The sequence below is a fragment of the Miscanthus floridulus genome, chromosome 6 (genome assembly GCF_019320115.1).
Source record: "Miscanthus floridulus cultivar M001 chromosome 6, ASM1932011v1, whole genome shotgun sequence".
NCBI classification, from domain to species: domain Eukaryota; kingdom Viridiplantae; phylum Streptophyta; class Magnoliopsida; order Poales; family Poaceae; genus Miscanthus; species Miscanthus floridulus.
Genome location: NC_089585.1, coordinates 4,280,941 through 4,298,147, shown reverse-complemented (window position 1 = coordinate 4,298,147; position 17,207 = coordinate 4,280,941). Strand labels below are relative to the sequence as shown.

The window sequence follows — 17,207 nt, the reverse complement described above, 5'->3', positions numbered from 1 at the left end:
GAATGGATGACAGCATTGTTATCTATTGAAACATAAGAATCTATATCTATACCTAATAATAAAGTGTAATATTAAAGAGCGATTAAACGTGCACTGACTGGGAGCAAGAGCAACAATGATTCCCGGTACTTTGGACCTATCAACCGGCCCATCCCCGTGTAATTGCGCTGTCAGGACTCAGGAACCAATAGCATGGGTTAGACAGGATAAAAAACTTTAACCATGGCTAAAGTTCATCTAAACTTCCTTCTTGCAAGCAAGGCTAACTGATCCATTGCAAAAGGAAGACTTGCCTGAGTAGATACATTTTCAATTTTGAAACACTACTCATCTTGCTCACAAACAAATTACATTCAAATACGAACAGCTCACGGTACAAGCGGAGTATACTGCACGGTCCCTTTTTGAGGAATTCTACAGGCCTCACTCTACAGTTCCTCTATATCTGTTAATTTCATATCACTGAAACACAGATCCGGCAAAAATGAAGCAATTACGGCTGCCTGAAATATATCATGTACCACAACTGAAAAAGAAAACAATGAAAGAATGGTGTACTCATCTATGCTGAAACAAGGCCAAGGTATCCTGCCAACAGAGTTAAGAAGCATGATATCATGTATGCACCAGCCACAATATAAGGTTCCTTTATGCCTAACAATCTGAGGTAGTAATGCGAGGGACGGATTTTCAGGGGATGTCTGCTTGTTCTGCGGAAAGAATTTGTAGCCATATGAAAAGGAACCTGAGGACCAAAAGAAATTAGACCATATGGTTATGTTCTGAACTGAGAAGGTCATGACCCTACAAAAGTGCAAACAAATGAAACAAATGCTAGTTGAACTTCAACAGCAGCACCCTTGATTCTAAGTAGCATAACTCGAACATTGCATGATGGTATGCTATAATCCTACATATAAGACCCGGTGATGCAAACCTATCAGAATGCACATATAACAAGGGAGATGTGACAGAAACAATAGCTTTAGCTTTCAGCAGGAGATAGGAAGAAGGAGCAGAAATATGCAAAATGAAAAAGCCAGATTAGTTATGTTTGTCTTAAGTTATGCTGCTCACTGGTGTAGAAACGATACTAAAAGGACTTTCATCACATCCTGGGAAATACTTTAAATTCCATTATCATCACGCAATGAACAAGTGTTCTGGGTTACGGTCCACAAAGATGTGGAGGATGACACAAGCTAGTTGGTCCAGACTTCAGAGTAGCGATCAACAAATAGACAGATGCAAACGCAGCATAATGAAGCATGAGCACTTTTAGAATTGCAACCATTGAAGTGAAGTAGTCAACAGAATGACACACCTGCAATATTGCAAACAGTAGCTCAATAAAGAAGAGACTGCATGCTATTAACATTGGAAGAAACATTCCACTGCATGATGCAATTGTGGCAACTGCTCCTCCGAGTGCAAAAGAACCAACCCGGCTCATAACTACTGAGGCCCTATATCTGTTGTGAAAAAGAAAGCCAATGCAAGCACCTGACATTGATGCTCCAAAAACACTGAATTCTGCAGAAATCATGAAAATCGACTATGTTACAACTTTGAAAAACTATCATCACATGATCAACTAGAAACTCAAAAAGATAGTTCCCATCCACAGGACCCTTTTGTGCAAGGAAAACCTAAAAAACTGTATAACAGCTTGACAAAACAGGACTATTTCTAATCTTGATTTTTTGGTGCACCTACTAATATTAGGCATGCGAATGACAAGGCACAGAGGTGCAGTCTGCTAGGAGGCTAAATGTAACCGCTTTTTTGTTGATGGAATACAGGACCTTAAAAATCTTTGGACAAAGTAAAGCTACGATCCATCATATTTCATGAGGAGAAGCTACTATGCTATAAAAAAATAAAATTTGAATTGATAAACTCTGAATAGCTTAGGAAGCTGAAGAATTTACCAGAGCAAATCGGGAGAGCTGCAACAGATAGTCCTATGAGTGCTAACGCAGCAATACCACCAGCCAAACCATCAAGACCATCAACCAGTGTTACTGCCGGCCCCATGGAAAGTGAACATGTAGCAGCCAGAACCATATATACTTTTCCAATGAGTGCAAGGCCAAAAGGAGGAGGCAGAGGAACCAGAAATTTCCTTCATTGATAAACTGGAATCAATCAAGCTGTAGATGAAGGAAGGCATATATAAGTTCCACAAATGCTTACATGCTATATGGTGTTGAAATATCTGCAGAACCCAACCAGATAGAGAAGTAAATGCCAGCAACAATCTGCAAAATACACAAGATAGTAAGAAAGTTCAATTCAGTGTAATAGGAAAGGATGGCATATTTTCACATGACGCTTTGGAAAAGAATAACTCACTTGAAACAAGAACCTTATCCATTGCGGTATTTTATGACTGCCATCTGACGCAAGACTCGAAATATCGTCAAGCAACCCAACCATCGCAAATATGAGGGTAATCATAGCTGCTCCATTAATTCCATTCGAGTTGGAACCAACCTCTCTTTTTGCAACAAAAATACCAACAGGAACAAAGAATAATCCTCCCATTGCTGGGGTTGGCTTTCTACTTGACGGAGAAAACAGACTTTCCTCTCCTCCGGAAGTGGTGGATCTTCAGGCTATCAGCGACTGGTGCAAAAAGAAATCCAGCAAGTGCTGATAAAACTGCTGATATTAGAAAAGGGCGTGTCAAGTAAAAGGAGTCCAGTGGTAGTCTAACAATCTTCCAAGAACACCAGTCGACAAAGAAAAGTAATATTGCTAAGAAAGCAACCAGTCCAACATTATTCATCAGCCCTTGTTGAGTTCTGGGAATCGATGTAAAGAACTTAGTTAGAACCTAATTAAATCAGATGGAAAAAGCTTATCTGTCCATATTAGTAGTATGGCATACTTTCTGTTTCATTTACCACGACAAACAAGAATTGCAACATTCCCTTGAGAAATAGTATTAAACCTGGAAGATAGAAGCATACATGCTCTTATTGTACTACTACTACTAGTAGGACAGTAGTACTTCATATTCTGAGGCACATACCACATCCCAGGATAGTTCAATAATTGCTACGCGTCCCATAAAAAATTAACAAATAGCCATATTCCTATTTTGGTACATTACTTTGTCCATATAAGCACCTGAATTATTGCACATATGCCTCTTGCACTGCCAAGCAAAAGATGCAAAGCTGCTATTCTACAGCCCCTTTTCCAATACAGAAAAGAAGGAAAACTATAATACACACCTCATGTGCTCAACCACTAGATTTTAGGATTGTCTGGAAAGCTAATTGTTTTTCGAAACATGGAAAGCTAATTGTCTTAGCACTCTTACCTACTCTTCTTATGCCCCTTGTCAATTGTGGCGAGCCTATGGGCAGCTATAGTTAGTGCGCCCTCAGCCCGGCTCTTGACTGTCATCGGCAACTCAACATCCGTGAATGCAGTCAATACAACAACATCATCATCACTCCATTCACTCTCACTTGAATATGGAGCAACACCAAACTGCTCGTCCCCATCATCATGCGCCAGCGAGAAGTCCCCATCATCATGCGCCAGCGAGAAATCCCCAGGATCCTGCACCAAATCACTGTCAAATATAAATCATAATACAAGCTACTACATAGTGAAATATTGTTAATAAAAGTGGAGAGGCATCACAGTACATCATCAAATGCCGTGACAATTTGAACGGCATGACGCCTCCTTGAAGGTCTTGACGCGATGGTTCTTAATTGGGATACCTGCATAAGAGTGGCGATTGAGACTAATTGCAGAACTTCAAACGTTCCCCTTTGGCGAAACAAAAAGCTAATAGGGACAAACATTGGCTTATATAAAGTAAATATACAACCGATCAACTCATACCACAAAGGTCCCAAATCCTACCCCACGCACAACGGCAGAAGCTGAGTAATGTTCATGAAGGTACCTACGCAGAACATTAGTTTTTTTTTGCTACAAAAAAAAACTGACCATTTCGAGCGAATTTCCCGATAAAACGGCATCGAATCGAACCACGCGAATTCGCGCAAAAATGCTGCTGACGCGTGAAACAGGGCGAAAAATCGGAGATCACTTGACTTCGCGCATTCACGCAAGCATCTCTACGAAAGCCAGGAAGGCGACAATTACGAGGAGAACTCTACCGGGGGGAGGAAGAAGGCGGCGAGGGATCTGGGACTTCACCTGGGGTGCGGAGGGACGGCGGGAGTAGAAAGAGGGAGTAGGCAGCCTCGGTGGCGGCGGCTGCGCGCGAAGAGGCCGCCGGATGCGGAGGCGCGGGCGGTGGGGCGCGGGGTGCGCGGGAGAAGCCATAGTTCGACAACGATGATCGGGAGGTATTTTTAGAAGGGTACGGCGACGGCGACGGCGATGATCGGTGGGTTCGAGGTGGGGGAGCCTTGTGGACTCGGTGCATAGACCGGTGCCGGTTGCTCAGACTTCCCTGTGTTCGTGGTGGGTGCAGTGTGTTCGGTGCGTGCCTTTTTCCCCCCGATTAAAATATATTTTGGTATTGTGTAAAATGCATTGAATGGAGTCAAAATTACCGAGCGGGTATGTTTTTACCGGCTCGCGAGTCGTGGTCTTCCGCACACCAACATTGTCCATTGTGCAAAAACTAACAACAATCCTTTCGCCCAGGGAAGCGATGGGTGCATGAAAACTACAGACCCAAGTGGCCATCCTGCTGTATCAGCGGTGGATAGAACGGCGTGGTGTACGTGAAGGGGAGCTACCAAGAAGTGCTGCTAGCTTAGCGCAGTTAGGGGGTGTTTGTTTGGTTGTCCACTCCTAAATTTTAGTCGTTGTTCTATCGGATGTTTGAATATATATATAAAGTATTAAATATAGACTAATTACATAGTTTGCGACTAATTTGCGAGACGAATCTTTTGAGCCTAATTAGTCCATGATTTGACAATATTTTGCTACAGTAAACATATGACGGGTTAATTAGGCTTAAAAATCGTCTCGTGGAGTACTGACGGATTATATAATTCATTTTTTTATTAATATCTAAACACCCCATACAATATTCTTCCGACACATCTTTTAAATTTTAGTAGCCGAATGAAACACGCCTAGTCAGAGTCGACACACACCAACATTGGGTCCCGCGGCCCCACGCGAATTGGAGCCAGCGAGCGACACCGCGCCCGTGACACAGTTCCGCGCGCTATCGGGCGAGGCGGCGGGCGGCGGCGCACTACCGTGCCTCTCGCGGATATAGAGTCTGCAGAGGCCACCGCTCCTGGACACCTCATCACCTCCCGGCTCCCCAGCGCAGCGGACCATGGTGCCATCCTGCGTGTCGTGCAGGCCGTCCCGCTCGCCCCACGGGTCGTCCTGCCTGCAAGGCTGCAAGTCGTTCCGCCCGTCACGCTGCCAGCCCGCTCGCCCTGCCCAGTACAGCCCCCGTGCTGCAGGTCGCCCGGGAGGGGGAGCCATGCTGCCGTGGCAAGAGTAAGAAGTAGCCACCGGCCCACTGCCTGTGCCAGGCGATGGTGAGCAAGGCGATGCCATGGAAAGAGGAAGAAGTAACAGGCGAGGTGACCGCGTCACCTCAAGTGAGATCAGGCATCGGAACACTACACATGCGACGGTGGGCGAGGGGCCATCACGAGCAGCTCCAGTGGCTAGATTCTGTACTTAGTCTAAGTCCATGGTGAGCGAGGGATGGCAACAGCTGCGGCCATCACGAGCGGCTCCGACGGCTTGCTTTGCTACAGCCGCGTCCATGGCAGCTCCGGTGGCCCGCGCTCGAGTTCGTGCTTTGTATTGGCAAGCTCGTGCTACCTCATTCGTGAATCCAGAATCCGTGCTTGATATTAGTGATTCTAAATTTATGGACTAATCCATTGAGAAGCTTGACAAATGTTGAGTAATCACAAATCATGAATGACTTCGTTATGCTTGCATCTTGCATGTTCACTGTTAGAATGTATTGAGTTCAGGATCTATACATGAAACTGAGGGAGAGGGGCTAATCCGCCACGGACCACCTCCTCGTTTGTCACTCAGCGCTCCCCTCCATGTTGCTCTCATGAACCCTTCCTGTCCGGCGCTCGTTCTTGCCAAGTCGGGTGCTGCACGCATGACGTCTCGCGCCCCGCTCTCCGCGCTGCCCACCGTCGTTGCCGCCGCTGCCGCTCAAGGAGCTGCTGGATGAGGTCCTGTAGCTCCTAGATAGCATGAGCGCGACTGGAACGGTACACGACTATGCCATTCGCGTGGCCCTCCGCTGCCAGCACCACGACAACAGCAGTCCTAGGGCTCAACGCCACCAGGTTCGCGTACTCCTCGCCAATGTCCTCCGTGCCGCGGTTGTGCCAGACCATGCACCGGACCCAACGTTGGTGTGTGCGCCCGATTCAGCAGACGTCGACGTCGTTAGGCTCAAAATTAACGGAATGGCAATGAAGGAAAGGAAAATCTAAATGAATGGCAATGAAGGCAATATGTATTTTTGGATGGCAATGAAGGAATTGCTATAGCTTTTAGTGGCAGTGAAGGAATTCTCTCAAGAAAAAATGGTTGCGAAAATAAATTGTGATGGGGCTTTCCAGCTGGAGGAACGATCCGGAGCGGTTGGGGCTTTGTCATCCGCGGCTCTGAAGGGGAAGTGGTCTCTACAGGCTTTGATTGCAGGCATTGCAGAGAGCAGCTGACCTCGGTTTCCAAAGGATCGTACTAGAGACGGATGCGACGATGGTGGTCCAGGCAGCCCTGTCTTCTGATGCTGATGATCGACGTTCGGCTAGCGGATTGGTTTGGGAGCTTAAAAGACTTGTTGCGATGTAACTTCAATTTATGGGTATACTAGCTCATAATCCTCGGTCTTGTAATCTAGTTGCCCATGATTTGGCGGCTCTAGGGTATAAGTTGAGTTCCAACAATGCTTCTTGTCTTTGATAGTATCCCAATTTGTATCTATGAACTGTTGGCCAACAATTTGGCCCCAGTTATTTTTTGAAACGTTTTTTTTTTAAACGAATTTGGCCCCAGTTATTGAGTAATGGAATTTCCATGTTTCAAAAAAAAATCATTGTAAGAGGAAGCGACTATTCACCACTTATTTATCCTGTTTAAATTATAAGACATTTTGAATTTTCTAGATATATTATTTTTAATATATATTTAGACAATGTGTATCAAAAGGCAACTCCAATGGCAACTTATGAGCTAGCTCAAAACACTGTTTTATATTTTAATATAAGAGAGAGAAAAACTAACTCATGCATATATTTCAATATTATATGAGGATGTCACGTGGGGCTATTCATCTTATGAGTTATACCCTAAAAGTTAGTATCATTGAAGAGGAGTGTTAGCTCGAGTGGTTCCGTCACCATCGTGGGAAGGCCCCGGTCGGAAGTTCGACTCCTGGCTGCCGCGGGCACAGCTGCGGTAATGCGCAGTTTGTGCAGAAAAAAAAAATCTCGCCTGTTTCGCGTCCCAAAGCACAGGTAAAAAGGTTCCGGTCCACTTACAGGGTTATAAGCCCCTGTGTGAGGGCGGGGCATGGGTTTCGGGGGGTTCTCGACCTACGTGAGAGGTCTTCTTCCTAGCGCAAAAATACAGGGGTTGTCTGCCCACCGCAGGCCGAGTTTTTTTAACTAGCTCATATCATTGCGGGTGCCCCATGTGCATAGCAGAAGCTATGTATCTAAAAAAAAACCCAAAGCATCTTATAATTTGGAACGAAGAGAGGGTGTATTTACAAGGCTGGTGTCTTTGGTTTCTACGGCCTAGAGCCATCGACCCCACATTTGGCGTTCAAAAATTAGTGGTGGCAGACAACAAGATAGCTGGACAGGCCAAGACGAAACAGCTTTAACTCCGTGGTTATTCTTATAGCATGTCTTATTTGGAAGCACATGAATGTGTGTTTCTTCAATGGTGAGCGACCCACAAGTGAATGTGGTCACAAGGCAGATCTTAGGGGAGGCAGGCATGTGGAGCTTAGCTAGCGTGCAGGGATTCAGAGCAATCCTTCCTTGTCGTTACTCTTCGTGCGCATGTCTCTATAATGCTTCAGTGCTAGTTGCATGGGCGTAGGTGATTTTTTCTTCTTTTATGCGACACTATAGGATTTGTACCATCTTTTGTGTGTGTGTGTGTCTCTATACGATGGCATGCAGATCTTTTATGTGTTCGAAAAAAATAAGCGAAAATAAGTTTCAAACTTACAACTCGCCAACCTCAACATTGTCATGGCCATGATAGCTCCATTTACTTCATACAGCCCAGCCAACTCAGATCGGCTATGATTGTCCCTCCCAATGCCCTTTATGAACTTTCCACACTAATTCACCAGGACACTTTAGTTTAAGATGTGTTGGGATTGAGATAGATACTATTGCAGCCAAACAAGATTTAGTGATGACGCGTTCCAGCCGTCTCTATGTTGCGTGCTAATCAAAATTGTACCAATACCTGTTTAAAATATGGAAAAAGTCTACTTAACCCCCCACCTATCATACTTGGTCTACTTCACCCCCTCAACTATGAAACCGGCCGTTTTACCCCCTGAACTATCTAAAACCGTCTGTTGTACCTCCTGGGGCGGTTTTCAACGGCGGTTTTGCTACAGTAACAGAGGTTTGCTACAGCGACGGTGTGTTGCTACAGTATCCATGGCTTTGCATTTCCTTTTTTTTATTTATTTTCGGTGAATTTTTTAAAAATCATAGTAAATCATAGAAAAATCATAAAATGAAAAATCTAATTTTATTGGACTCCGCATGAGTAGATCTACATAGTGAATATATAATACGGTATACTTTAGTACAAAATTTTTACTGTGGCCTTAGATTAATTGGAAAATCCAATTTTGTCTGTAATTAATTAGAATTTATCTATAACTAAGTTATACATAGTTCAATGAGTACGAAATTTTTACTATAGTTCAAGCATACAATAATTAGCGTACCATAAAAATTTTACTATAATTGGACCATAGAAGCTGCAGCTATGAATTATTCCAATTAATTACAGACAAAATTAGATTTTCCAATTAATCTAAGGCTACAGTAAAAATTTTGTACTAAAGTATACCGTATTATATATTCACTATGTAGATCTACTCATATGGAGTCCAATAAAATTAGATTTTTTATTTTATGATTTTTCTATGATTTACTATGATTTTTCAAAAATTCACCAAAAATAAATAAAAAAATCAAAACCATGGGTACTGTAGCAACCCGTCGTCACTGTAGCAAACCCGCTACTACTATAGCAAAACCGCCGTTGAAAACCGTCCCATGGGGTAAAACAGACGGTTTTAGATAGTTCAGGGGGTAAAACAGACGGTTTCATAGTTGAGGGGGTGAAGTAGACCAAGTATGATAGGTGGGGGGTTAAGTAGACTTTTTCCTTTAAAATATTGTCCTGCGTGTATTTGTTTTCTAGAATTTCAGTAATTGGTTAATTTGGCTATATTATTGCAATTGATTTAAAACGATACCGCTTTCTCTTAGAGCTGAGCAACTAAAATTGTATGACTCAATATAAAATTTGCCGTGCACCAATGTTTATCCATACTATTAGAGCGACCTCATAGAGTTGCCTTCTTAGAATGCTTCAAATAGTTGGTCATCTTTTTATTTAGTTTATTTGGATCTAGCTTTGGCTTGTTTCATTAGCAATAGTTGATTTTACACCAATGTAATACATGAAGACGAGTATATCAGCTAAACAAGCATGCTTGATGTCCCATAGAGTTATAATTAGAGAAGAATTTTTGCGTGCACTATAATTTTGTGGTGTGTCTGTATGCTCGGAGTGCTGCTCTAACTAGCGGTGGTGGTGTCTTACCTCTTATAGAGGATTCATATGTTGGTGTTAAACCTAGTAACGGTTTGGGCCAAAACCGTGTTTAATTTATTGGTTTGGGTTTCTATCTAGGCTAACATGGTTTGGATGGAAATAAGTTGAAAACTCTAACAGGTTGGTTCAGTTTGGGGCAGTAGCTATAATGGGCTAGTTCAGTTTGGACTTTGGAGATGGTTTGCCATAGTTTCATATTTGCGGTGCCCTTTTCTCACGTGCGACAGCACATGGCAGATCGAAGGTGGCACCACTTGCATGGACGACGACCCCGTGGAGATGTACATCTTGTGGAGCATAGACGATGACCTCATGGAGCTGTTCCTAGGCTCCATCGCCGATGACCTGTACACACAGCTCTACAGCAGCATCGCCGACGACGCTCCACAAGGAAACGCTCCCAGGCTACATCCATCGCCGCCGCCACCGTACCAGAGCCGACTCAACCGGCGATGCCGTCGATGGGGAGCAGCGGCGTCGAGTCAAGTTGTGCCGATGACTGCTTGACCTTTTGCAGCAGTAGCAGCCAGGTGCCTAGGACGCCGGCAGGGATTAGAGTTGTGCCGGTGACTTCTGTTCACAAGCTGTCCCTTTCAGGCAGAAATGGGTGGATACAAGACATACGTGATGGAGGTCAAGGGGAAACAAGTCTATAGTAAATTGAAGTTTGACTCAGGCGTACACCGAGTTCAGCGTGTTCCCCTGACAGAGACTATGGGCCGTGTTCATATGTCAACAGCAACTGTAGCTATTATGCATGCCAGGGGTGGACCATTTTGATATTTGTGTTGAAGTTTTATGACGTGAATTCCCTCTTCTTCTGAGACGCCTAATATTGTTTCAATGGCATAGTAGGCCGATGACGAAGTTGATGTGGTTATTGATCCAAAAGATATTGAGCTTAAAACAGCAAGATCTGGTGTTGCTGGAGGTAATATCACTTTCATATTGTGTTTTGTCGTAGTAGAGTACTGGGTTTTCTGTATTGCTTGCTCCCTTACACTGAGCATCTTCTAACATTTTAATCAATGCAGGGTAGAATGTTAACAAGGTGGAGACGGCTGTTGATCTTATTCACAAGCCTACAGGAATAACGATATTCTGTACAGAAGAGAGATCACAGCTACAGAACAGAGAGCAGGCATTTCAATTGTTGAGATCAAAACTGTAAGTTGTTATTGTTATATACTTTGGGACCATCTAGGAGTAGATCCAGTGGGGTTTCAATGGATTTCTAGTAGTAATGGTGTGAACGGAGAGGGACAGAGAGGGAGAGGAAGAGCTAGGGTTAAGCACTGACCATCCATTGAGTAGGGGATCCGGCCATCAGGTTCATCGGTGAAGTTCTGCCCTAGGCAGCGACGGTCGGAGAAGAGAGAGCGACGCAGTGAAGACCGTGGTGGCGAAGTGCAGTGGTGGCGGCGGTGCTTCCCGTCACTGGCTGCGCCCCTCTGTTAGATCGGAGTAGGGTTTCTAGGTGGGACGTACGGCTCAGGCGAACCTCGTACTGAGAGTCGCTGACCCCACCTCTATTTAATGCACAGTGTGACGGGGGCCCGCCAGCCATAGATGGACTGGGCGCCCCCGATCAGGGCGCGAGGTCAAGGCCCAAGTGGCCGTTGGGCCACTGTGGTTGGGAGATCAAACCAACATTCTCCCCCTTGATCTCAATTCATACTTTAACTTTAAACTTTGACTTTAATCATTTTCACTTTTATTTGTTCCATCACAGATTAGTGCATAGAGCATGCTTCATCGTCATGGTCAATCGCCGATAGACTTAACAGCTACAATACACATCTCTGTTCTGAAACAGATTCTTTAACTTTGGACCCTTTATTGTCCGGAAATCATAGGCTATACCATAAACTCATGTCGACTATGTGTTCTCCAAACACACTGGGTGATAAGCCTTTTGTACGCGGATCCGCAAGCACTTGCTTGTTACTTATATGTTCAATACTTTTAGTATGATTCTGGACTTTCTCCTTCACAACGTACAACTTTAACGTTAATGTGTTTGGCAGCACACTTGACCTGTTGTTATAGGAGCGAACTACTTAAATGGTTATTGCTATTGTATATCATTATCAATTCCGGATGTAAGTTCTTTTAACCACTTCGTCTGTCCTTAAGCCTCATAACAAGCTATACCATTGGTATGCATCTTTGATGACACCACAACTGTTTCTTTGGAGCTTTTCTACAATAAAACTCTAACTACGAGTGTTAGCTACTATGTGGGTTTCACTAAACATCTCGCCAAAATTTAACATTTGTACCCACAACTATTTGAGAGTACTTATTCTTTCTTACTTACCATGAGGCCTATAAATCTTTGCACAATTGCAAAACATTCTCAACTCCATTCCAGTGATCTATATCTGGACTAGACTTCTGCCAAAAAACATCCTGGATACATAAACTGTGTCAGGGTAAGTTCTTGCTTATAAGCATTCAGTAAGCTTCCAACAGCTGAAGCATATAGGACGTCCATTTGATCGATCTCACATTTATTCTTGGAACACTGAAAGTTTCGAAAACTATTACCCTTGACTATAGGAACAGGCGCAGGTTTATTCACATATGTACTTTATTTCTTTAGAATCTTCTCTAAGTATACACTTGAGATAGTTCTAATACCCCTTTTTTCTTTTATCTTGATAAGTTTTAATTCCTGGAACGAATGATGCTTTACCAAGACCATTCTCATTGAAACTTGAGGACAAGAACTGCTTCTTCTCCAACAGTAGATTAACACCACTACTAGCGAGTAAGGTGCTACCCACATGCAGGATTAGGAAAATAAATTTCCCATGTTTAAACTTTGCATAAATACAATTGTCCTCTACATTCTCTTTAAAACCCAAACTTTCTTATTATACTGTCAAACTTCAAGAACCACTGTCTTAAAGCTTGCTTTAATCCATAAATAGTTTTCTTTAGGCAACATCCCTTTACGTTCTTTTCCTTCCACGACAAAACATTTTTGAGTTATGCTATGTAAACTTTTCCATACAAATCCCCGTTGAGGAATGTGTCTTTACATCCTTTTGATGTAACTATAAATCGTAATGTGCCACTAACACCATTATGATTCTAAAAGAATCATTGCATGCTCATTATAATCTATTTCTTCTCCTTGTGTAAATCATTTCACCACAAGTGGCGCTTTATAGCTTTCAATATCCCCTTTTGATATCTTTCTATATTCCCTTTGGAGTCACCTTTGTCTTGTAGACCCATTACAACCTACTATTTTGGCTCCATTGGGAATTTCTTCTAAGTCCCAAACATCGTTGGTATTTATCGATTTCATTTCATCTTCCTTTACTTCTTGCCATTTAGACGAGTGAACGCCCTCTCATGGCTTTTCAAATGGGGTGGAATTATCCTCCATTTGAATTTCTTTCTTATTCTTTGAGACCTTCTGGGGCCTCGTGGCACTTCTTTCGTATGGGGCTATTGTTGCTCTTTATTGCCAAAAGGCAAATGTTCTATAGCCTCCCGTATCATAAGATCTTTGTTTACTTATTCATCTTCTTTAAGAGTTAACATCAGGTGTTGTATATGTCATACAACATCAACATGTATTAAGCAATTTGTTGCTCTAAACACTGTAGTGGATATGTAATCCCACTTCTATTCAAGCTTTAGGTATCTACATACCATGCCCCCCCAGATTACTCCATCTTCTGTAAAGATGGTGTATCTTCAAATTTCTTATTTTGGGTTTAATCTGCTAAAAAACTCATATGACGTCATCCAGTATAAATACTAGCTGACTATACTATCTTCCTATCGGAACTGTAAAAAGGTTCAGGAATTTAGCTATTTCTTTATTTTAGGGGTATCATTATTATGACCGTCTTACTCCCTCAACGATCACATTCATCTTTTATAGATCACTTTTACCTTCAATGCATAGTATGCATTGCATTATCTAAAGTATGGGAAAGTATCTTTCTTAATTAATCTTACATTTCTCCCCCTCGAAATGTGGTATGAACTTTTCTACCACAATTTCGAAACATTCAGAACTCTTGTGAATGAGGAAACTTTGATTACTTACTTCATCCACATGATTACATCATGCAAACAAAATTCGTATAGGAGTACATTTTCCTCATTACACTTCAAAACTCAACATAGTCTATTATTATCAATACTTCTACAAGTCACACTTGCATATCATTCTTATCTTTTGGTTCACATGCAACTTTCTTTTGTTCTTAAACTCATTGAGTACTTAATGACCATGTCACAATCAGAGTGTACGGTCAATACTAGGATAGCATAAGAGCTATCATAAACTTCCTCCATGTGCGGGATATTTCTTTAGAGCACATGAGTCATCACATCCTCCTCCCACCATGCGGGATAAGTACTATGCCAAACTCTCCCGCCATACGGGTATTTTCTTAAACTTTTCCTGCCATGCGGGTACTATCACAAACTTTCTCTCGCCATGCGAGATAATTCCCTTGAACAGACATAATTGCCAGGATTGGCTCGTGTTCAATCATCAAATTCAGAAATAAATCCGAATATTCTTTAACACACATGTGTAATCCAATGTTAGTCAAATTAAACATTTATATGACTTTTACAACTCTCATAAGTGAAACTAAAAATAAATTCTTCTTCACAAAGAGTACATAAAAGATATTTCTCAATGAAGACTCTCATTGATCTATCTCTTTTCTTGGATCAATATACTAGAATTCTTTTCTTTTGAAGCCATTCTTTAAAGAGAACACAATCCCTTAACCAATGGCATTCTTTCATACATAACTTGCCCTTAGGCATTTCATCATCTGAGTCACAAGTACCTAGCTCATTTCTCTTTCTGCCTTCAAGAATGAAAGCATGAAGGTCTTTTGTCTGAAAAATATTCAACAATAATGTTCATTAAACTTTGAAAACTTTATGTTCTATTCTATATCATCGTTGGGCAAAAATAGAATAAAACATCATTCTTCTACATTAATTCCACATCACCGTTGGGCAGAAATGGAATTAATGTATAGAAGCTCAATAATCTTGAAAACATAGAACTGCTCCTCAAAATTAAATTCTCCCGTTAGTTCGAATTTAATTAGAAGACAATCAACTTCATTGCAGCGGAAACATGAAAATATATTTCTCTAGTTTAAGAGCATTCCTTGATCTTTATCTTTTCTCTGAAAAATTGGTCAATTTGATGCAAAATTCATCAGAGATTTAAACTTTAAACATAAAACTCATAGAATTATAATATTGTTATCATCAACGTTGGTCAGAAAATAACAATACCATAATTTAACTTTAAACTTAAACTCATAAATAAACTTATAATATTGTTATCATCAACGTTGGTCAGAAAATAACAATATTATAATTTATCTTAACTATCAACCGAATATTCCTCTAATTAAAAATTTATTCCAGTTGGTTCCAATTTTAACTAGAGGATAAACTTTTCATCATTTACTGAATAACTATAACTGCTCTTCAATTAGAAGACAATAAACCTTTAACTTTGCAGCGGAAAATTAACAAAATTTATTTTCTACTTTTCAGAAGCATTTTTACTTTACTCATCTGTTCTCTAAACAAATTATCACGTTGGATCAAATTTGAGTAGAGATAAAACATTTAAACTTAACTTTATTCATTCAAAATAGCTTCTGAAAAAATAATAAACTGAAAACATCTTTTACTATTCTTTTGGCCCGGTCAGCTTGAAGCCTACTTGGCTCGAAGGCCTGCCCGCACATGCGGCCCAGCAGCCCAGCCACGTGCGCTGCTCTCCCCCACGCCCAGGCCGCAACCTGGGCCTAGGCCGGGATTTCTCTTGCCCGCCTAGGCTCTATTTGGCCCGAAACAACGCTGGCCGTCAATCAGGATCCGACGGTCGAGCTTCATTTTCGGGAGGCTAAAAGCCTAACGCCGCGCGCCCCCGAGAAAACCCTAACCTCATTCTCTTTGGACCTCTCTCTCTCTCTTCGCCTCACTCCACTCTCTCTTTGCAGCGCAGCTGGAGCCAGCCACCGAGTGAGGAGTAGGCGAAACAATGGAGCAATGGCGTCATCACCGGCCCCCTCGCCGGTGTGCGCGCTCCCCAGCGGGTGAGCGCGCCGCCGTCGAGTGGCCTAGCCGCGGCGCCCCTTTGGCCGGAGCCCGGCGAGGAGAGCCCCCGGCCCGGCCCTCTTTTCCCCGCGCGTCGTTCTGCACAACGGCGAGGTAGTCCCTCTGGGTTTCCCTCTTCCCCTTTTCCCCTTCTGTATTTCTCCTTTTCTACTCGGATCTGATCCGATTTGGGGACGGGGATTGGAATTAGGGTTAGGGTTTCGGCAAGTTAGGGTTAGGGCCGATTCGATTCACTGTTCTTCTTCCCCATGAGTTTTCACGGATTTAGGGTTCGGTTTTGCTTCTCTTCTAGGCTGAAACCCTCTTCTTCTTCTTTCCTTAACCCAGTTAGGGTTAGAGTTCAGAAAACCTTCTTTCTTTGTCTAGATCTGAACGGATCTAAACCGTTCTTATCTTTTCTGTTCTTTTGATTCTCTTCCCGCGCATCAGCAAGCCGGCGGCGGGTGCTCCATCCCACGTGAGGCGGTAGTGACGGCGGCGGGGAAGCCCTGGTAAGACTCCCCCCGGACCGCCCAATTTCTTTAGGGTTAGGGTTCTTTAGGGTAATCCGAATCGAATTCGAATCCCCTTCTTTCTTTTTCTTTCTATCACCCGATTAGGGTTTAGGGTTCGATGAACCCTCTGTATTTCTTTTCTTTCGATCCGAACCGGATCTAACCTATCTTTTCTTTTCTAATCGGTTTCTCGCCCCTGACAAGATCCACGCCTAGGGAAACCGTCTCTGGTACCATTGTTATATACTTTGGGACCATCTAGGAGTGGATCCAGTGGGGTTTCAATGGGTTTCTAGTAGTAATGGTGTGAACGGAGAGGGATAGAGAGGGAGAGGAAGAGCTAGGGTTAAGCACTGACCATCCATTGAGTAGGGGATCCGGCCATCAGGTTCATCGGTGAAGTTCTACCCTAGGCAGTGACGGTCGGAGAAGAGAGAGCGACGTAGTGAAGACCGTGGTGGCGAAGTGCAGTGGCGGCGGCGGTGCTTCCCGTCACTGGCTGCGCCCCTCTGTTAGATCGGAGTAGGGTTTCTAGGTGGGGCGTACGGCTCAGGCGAACCTCGTACTGAGAGCCGCCGACCCCACCTCTATTTAATGCGCAGTGTGACGGGGGCCCGCTAGCCATAGATGGACTGGGCGCCCCCGATCAGGGCGCGAGGTCAAGGCCCAAGTGGCCGTTGGGCCACTGTGGTTGGGAGATCTAACCAACAGTTAGAGCTTTTAAAACTATGAATTACATTTCTCTAT

General features: G+C 43.1%; 1 protein-coding gene across 1 annotated transcript; it reads right to left on the bottom strand.

Annotated features, from left to right (window-relative positions):
• Positions 1-263: 263 nt before the first annotated feature.
• LOC136457454 (phospho-N-acetylmuramoyl-pentapeptide-transferase homolog) lies at positions 264-4,391 on the bottom strand. Its single transcript, XM_066457480.1, is given in 9 exon segments — positions 264-745; positions 1,325-1,533; positions 1,932-2,125; positions 2,197-2,261; positions 2,356-2,577; positions 2,579-2,807; positions 3,332-3,576; positions 3,666-3,743; positions 4,189-4,391. Coding segments are annotated over 9 exon segments (1,554 nt in total). The 5' UTR covers positions 4,318-4,391; the 3' UTR covers positions 264-562.
• Between the last annotated feature and the right edge of the window lie 12,816 nt (positions 4,392-17,207).